At 44.5% G+C, this 6,565-nt stretch overlaps 1 protein-coding gene across 1 annotated transcript; it reads right to left on the reverse strand.

The window, feature by feature from the left end:
* Window positions 1-956: 956 nt before the first annotated feature.
* Window positions 957-3,310, reverse strand: LOC119429523 (extracellular sulfatase Sulf-2; the record flags this gene model as incomplete). Its single annotated transcript, XM_037697138.1, is given in 5 exon segments — window positions 957-1,126; window positions 1,738-1,889; window positions 1,971-2,089; window positions 2,832-2,952; window positions 3,103-3,310. Coding segments are annotated over 5 exon segments (722 nt in total), but the record flags the coding sequence as incomplete, so codon positions are not given.
* Between the last annotated feature and the right edge of the window lie 3,255 nt (window positions 3,311-6,565).

Here is a 6,565-nt window from a genome sequence, read left to right on the forward strand (position 1 = left end):
GTAGCTAAATGTGCTAGTAGATGTAGCTAAATATGCTAGTATAAGTAGCTAAATGTGCTAGTAGATGTAGCTAAATATGCTAGTATAAGTAGCTAAATGTGCTAGTAGAGTAGCTAAATATGCTAGTATAAGAAGCTATATATCCTAGTATAAGTAGCTAAATATGCTAGTATAAGCAGCTAAATATGCTAGTAGATGTAGCTAAATATGCTAGTATAAGAAGCTACATATGCTAGTATAAATAGCTAAATGTGCTAGTAGATGTAGCTAAATATGCTAGTAGATGTAGCTAAATATGCTAGTAGATGTAGCTAAATATGCTAGTAGATGTAGCTAAATATGCTAGTATAAGAAGCTACATATGCTAGTATAAATAGCTAAATATGCTAGTAGATGTAGCTAAATATGCTAGTAGATGTAATCTGCAGCCACTTCTTCAGCTCGTCCTCCGTCCCTCATCCTCAGCAGCAGAGGTCTGATCATATTGTCCTGTCTGAGCTCTGACAGCTGGTGTTACTACATGTTTAAATTAAATCCACGATGCTCAGAGAAACTACATTCGCTTGTACTGTTCAAAAAATTCTGGTTCTGGCCCATGCTGGAAGTCACACCCATAATTCATGCAAGGCAGCATGGGAGCGAGGAATAAGGTGGATATGATGAAAGAAGAAGAAATGTCTGAAATCTTGATCCAGCAGCTGTTTAGTTGATTTTAGCTGTTTTAGCTGATTTTAGCTCACCGTTTGTTATTCCAGCATATTTTTGTGCTGCACAAAGAATCAGAACCTCCATGACCCGAACTGCTGAGATTTAAACGGGTTTAAAGTGTTTCCAGGAGTTCCCTCGGGTCAAAGGTCGAAGCCCGATTCTGTTTCTGTTTCAGAACCGCTCCATTGTTCAGATGGATTACCCCTGCTCTGTGTGTGTGTGTGTGTGTGTGTGTGTGTGAGGCCTACATGTGCTGCGATGCGTTGGGGAAGGCCGTGCTGTACTGTGGCGCCGAGTCTTCGGGCCCGTGCGGCGCCGCGTGGCTCAGAACCATCAGAATCGGCCGGTGAGGGTAAACCATCTTTGAAGAGCGGAAGTAGTGGACGGACTCAGCTGTGATCAGGTCTGTCAAGTAGTCCTGGAGACACACACACGTGACACACGTGACACACATGACGGGATGAAACCACGACACGAAACATGAGACGACCAGAACCATCGTCATACCGGCAGAACCACCCAAAGGTCCAATACTACAGAACCCTAAAATAAGACCAAACCAGATAAGAACTCTGAAGTCCTCTGATATGACTTTAGTTCTGTCTCAAGCTGAACCCGCTCCACCAGAACCAGAGGTCGGCCTCGACCCGAACCATTCAGGTCCAGTTTCAACCACAAAGTTGTAAATTTCATCTTGAAATGAATCTCATCTGAAATCTGACCAGAAACACCGAACCTTCTAATCCTAATCCCAAACCCGATGGATTCAGATTTTAAACTCACGGGTCCATTTCTAATCATAAACAAAGCAATTCAGAACCAGAACCACGGGCCCCTGGTCCTGAATTAAAGCTGTCTTTAAACTTAACACGTCAGTGCGTGGAACTAGTTTGGACCATGTTCCCACTCGGTCTGGGTTTTGTGAGGGACCTCAGGAGATGGACGGCGGGGGAGCTCTAGAAGGGCCGGTTCTGTTTGGACCTGCCGGTTCCGCCTCCTGACCCTCGCAGCGGGTCGTGGCGCCCTGACCTGCGGGTACTGCGCGCCGTGCTTCTCGCGGACGCCGTTGCGGCTCAGCGTGTAGTTGTAGAAGCGGCTGTTCTTCACCAGGCCCAGCCACTCCCTCCAGCCGGCCGGCACGTACGACCCGTTGTACTCGTTCAGGTACTTCCCGAAGAAGGCTGTGGACAGAACCAGAACCAGGAGTCAGACTCGAGAACCGCCGCAGGAACGTTCCCTAACGGAACTGCTCAGGACCGCACCTGTCCTGTATCCCGTGTTGTTGAGGTAGACGCTGAAGGTGCGCGGCTCGTGGTGCCGTTGCCACGACAACGAGGAGCAGTTCTCATTGTTGGTGTAGGTGTTGTGGTTGTGCACGTACCTGCGGGAAGAAAGCCGGTACCATTTAGAGAACCCAGAGGAGGGACTACCATTTGCCATTCAGTGAAACAAATCTTTACTCTGGAAAATGTTCCATTTGTTTAGACGGAGGGGGCGGGGCTTAAAGCTCATACTGGAACTGGATGTTCTGTTGTTCGCATTAAAGTGTCTATGATGTCACACTGTAACAAATATGAATTAATAAAAAAAACAATATTAATAATGTACTGCAAAAATAATGAGGATATTCTCATGCTCAGAAAGGAAGTGATGTCAGTAACAGGAAGTGACGTCAAAAGGAAACGCCTGCATGTGCACAGAGCGTTGCTACAACGGTTACCAACATAAACAGTAATTTTGTTTCAATAAACAAATACCAGGAAGTTCCCTTTTAAAGAGTTTGATGTCACTGTTACCTTGTTTTATTGTGTTTGTATTTTATTTTATTATTTTATTCCTGTTTTAAATTTTACCCTTCCATTTTATCATTGTATTGTATTATATAATTGTGTAAAGCACTTTGGTCCTGTTGGGTGCATAAAGTGCTCTATAAATAAAGTTGGTATGGTATGGTATGGTACTTCCTGTTCCACTTTGCACCAAGACCAAAACGACAGAACGGGTCAAATCGTGTGTATTACGTCAAATTTCTTAAATATTAAGACGTCGTTTTCCACTTTCTGCATTTGTGGAATATGGTTCGTGGCTCAGGCGTCCAGTTCTTCGTGTCTGCCCAGACTTACTTCCCAGTGAGCATGCTCGAACGTGACGGACAGCACATGGGCGTGGTCACAAAGGCGTTGGAGAAAAAAGTCCCGCCTTCCTCCATGATGCGGCGAGTCTTGTTCATGGCCTGCATGGAACCTGAGGAGAGCCGGGCAGATTCTGTTGGACGGAGCGTCGAGAACCTCGCACATCCCGAACGGTAACAACAACGTCATTAAAACATCAACAAACAAACAACAACAACGCTCTGATTCTGACAGTGAAACGTATTAAAGTTGGTTCAGTCACCAAGCTCCAGGTCCTGGTCGTCGGTCAGAACCAGGATGATGTTTGGACGGATGTTGCGGCGGTCTCTCTGTGGGCGGGGCTTCAGCCACTGTCCGGAGTGAAACTGGGCGTGGCTAAGCGTCACGGAGACCAACAGGAAGAGGAGGAGTCGGGTCGCCATGGCCTCTGAACGACCAATCAATCAATCAATCTGCTGCTCTGGTAAACTCTGAAAGATACAGATGGAGCGGGTCAGACAAGGTCAGACCGGGTCAGACCGGGTCCAGCTCTGTTGTTCATTTTAAAAAATTTATTTATTTATTTATTACTTTTGTTCAGATCAAGTCGTGCGTCTCAATCAGGAATTGTGAGCAGAACATTGAGACGAAAGGAAAAACTGAAAAAGGTCCCGACAGGAAAAGACGAGATTCTTCAAATGAGAACAGACGTTTTATTATATTTAACTTTTTTTACAAGAACAACTTTTAACAATTTTTACCACTAAATGTTTAACATAAAGAATGATGATGTCACAGATGACGTCACAGCTTTATGTAGAACACAACTTTACATTTATCAAAAACGCTTGTTTATAAAATCCATTGTCTCTTCCTGTCTTCAGTCTTTCTGTCTCCGTCCCCCCAGAGTGTCTCCTGGACTGATGGTTCCTCTCAGAGGTCAGAGGTCACACACCCAAACAGAGCCTGTGGCACCATCAGAATCTCCTGCTGCTCACAGGTCAAGAAGTTCTTCCAGTTCTCACAGAGACGGTTTGTCTGAGGCTTACTTTTTACTCTGCGTTTCTGTCTGTAGTGCCTGTGGGTGCTGCTCCTCGTCACCATGACAACCAGTGACTCAGCAGACTCTGAGTCTTCTATATTACCCAGCATGCTTTTCTTCCTCCTCTGTCTCCATCATGGCCGCCCCCTCAGATCCTTCATGTCTCTGATGTTCAGGACGATTCAGTCAGAGGGTCGGCAGGAAACAGGAAGAGGACTGAGCCTGGAGTTTCAAAGTAAAACTCAAAGATACTCTTCAAAGTAAGAGTGTTCTCTGTCAGATTATTGCAGAAGTCCTGTTGGGCTTCAGAGAAGAAAGAAGAAGGTGCTGGAGTCTCAGGTTGTCTCTCGAGACATGATGTCCTCTGCTGCAGCAGCTCCATGTCCATCAAACGTCTCTCCATGGAAACAACAGTCTGAGTGACTGACTGACAGGCTGTTTATTTACAGGCTGTTTATTTGCAGGCTGAGGGTGACGGTCCTGATGAACCGCACCCACATAAAACGATGAAACTACAGTTTCAGTCCCGGTAATTACCGGAGAGGCAGCAGTGATCAGCTGCAGCCGGTAGTTTCTCAGAGAATCAAACTACAATCCTCCGAGTCACACAGCAGGAGACACACACACACACGTGCACTGAGAGGACGGTGTGTGTGTGTTCTGATGAAGTGGACCGGTAGTTCCAGCTGTGACGGGCCTGCAGGTCAAACAGAACCTGCAGAGACAGAGTGTCCATGTGTAGCAGGTTACACTCACATCAGAGGTCCGTCCATCAGAACCGGACGGGTCATGACGCAGATTTATTCATTCAACCTTTATTTAAACAGATAAGTCACAATGAGCCTCGAACACTCGTTTACAAGTGAGACCTGTGGTGAAAATGACACAAAGGGTTTGGAGACAAAAAAAAATCCCAACACGCTTTTACCTCCGTTTGAAGGTCAACATGATAATGAAAAAAAATCTTGTGCACGAGCACATAATGACGCCGACAATACGCAAAGACAATCCTGTCAAATCTCGTTTTCACAGAAACCGTTCGAGTCTCTGTTTTTGTTTCTCGTTGTCTTTTCCAGAGTGCAGCTGAGTCCAACCTCTCCACCCTCTGCTCCCCAGAAAAGGCGGGAATCACCGTGGCAACAACTGACTCGGCAGGTCCTGAGTTACTCAACAGGTTGTTTTTTTGTTATATTTTTCCATCAGTTTTGCCCTGATTACAACTTTAAATGAATATACGATTTCTACCGAATTTTGTATTTTAAAGCTAAAAAAAAATCCATTCATGGATGGATGGATGGATGGATGGATGGATGGATGGATGGATGAATTCAACCTTTATTTAGACAGGTTAATCCCATTGAGCCTCGAGGACTCGTTTACAAGAGAGACCTGATTTTAACAAAGCGTGATGACAACAGTGGACAACAATAGATAATTATAAAAAGGCATACAGATTTATTTTTTTAAATTACAAATAAGATGCAAAAAGAGTAACAAAAACAGCTGGATTGTAAGGTGAATGTAGAAAACTAAAAACAGGAACATGTCTGCATCCACGTCTGGATGGATGCTGCTCATCAAAGTAAGAGCCAGTCTTTTCACAGCTTAGACTATAAGAGCAGGATGTATTTTAGACTTTAGCACTGCTGTGGTTTTCCACTCACTTTCTGTTTTCTGGTTTGTTGTGAGCTAAATAAACATTAATTCTGTGTACTGTGTGCTGTAAATCTTTATTCATGCTAAAATGTCACTGTTGGGTCTGTTTCTTTCTCCGTGGAAGTAAAAGTCTCATATTTGTCTGCTGTCGGAGGAGAAATCTGAAAATGGAATAGTAAAACGGCCCGCTCTGTTTCTGAGCTCGGCTCTGTGAATATCAAACAGGAGGAAACGTTCAGCGCAGACCATTATCGGCTGAGGTGGAAACATTTTCAGCCTTCGTGAAGAGGAGTAATTACCAGACGTGCTCCTCAGACGACAGCTTCCTGTCAAATCTGCTGACTCACACTCTTTACATTAATATGTGGCATTAATAAAGCTCTACCTTTTCTTATTAATTTAAATTATCGGTCGTGTTCTTGCATTAAAGTGAGCAGTTTGGACTCGAGCAGCTGAAACCAGAACGCCTGACGCTCCAGTTCACGTCCACCACCAGTTCACCTCTTTATGAATAAACGTTTAATTTTTGATGATTAATCAGCTGAAGTTTGGGCTCTGGGATAAGGTGAGAACGCTGAGATTTAGTTGTTCTGAATATATCTGTTTTAACTTTAACTTCTTTTATTGTCCTGCTGAGGCCATTACAGGATGAGAGGAAAGAAAGGTTATTTTCTTATTATTATCTCTAATTATTTCACAGATCAGAGGCAATCCAGTGCCAAGATGGCCGCGCTCAGCCGAATCCCATCTTCACAGGCTCCTGGAGAACTCGATCTTTTTTGTAACTGTTGTTTTTGTTTTAATTGTTTTTGTGCCTACCATGCTGCTAACAGGACCATGCTGCTAACAGGACCATGCTGCTAACAGTAGGATGCTGCTAACAGTAGGATGCTGCTAACAGTAGCATGTTGCTAACTGGACCATGCTGCTAACTGGACCATGCTGCTAACTGTATCATGTTGCTAACAGTACCACGCTGCTAACTGGACCATGCTGCTAACTGTACCATGTTGCTAACAGTACCACGCTGCTAACTGGACCATGCTGC

This window comes from Nematolebias whitei, unplaced genomic scaffold (assembly GCF_014905685.2).
Source record: "Nematolebias whitei isolate Nwh7 unplaced genomic scaffold, NemWhi1 Nwh_scaf_2022, whole genome shotgun sequence".
Lineage (NCBI taxonomy): Eukaryota > Metazoa > Chordata > Actinopteri > Cyprinodontiformes > Rivulidae > Nematolebias > Nematolebias whitei.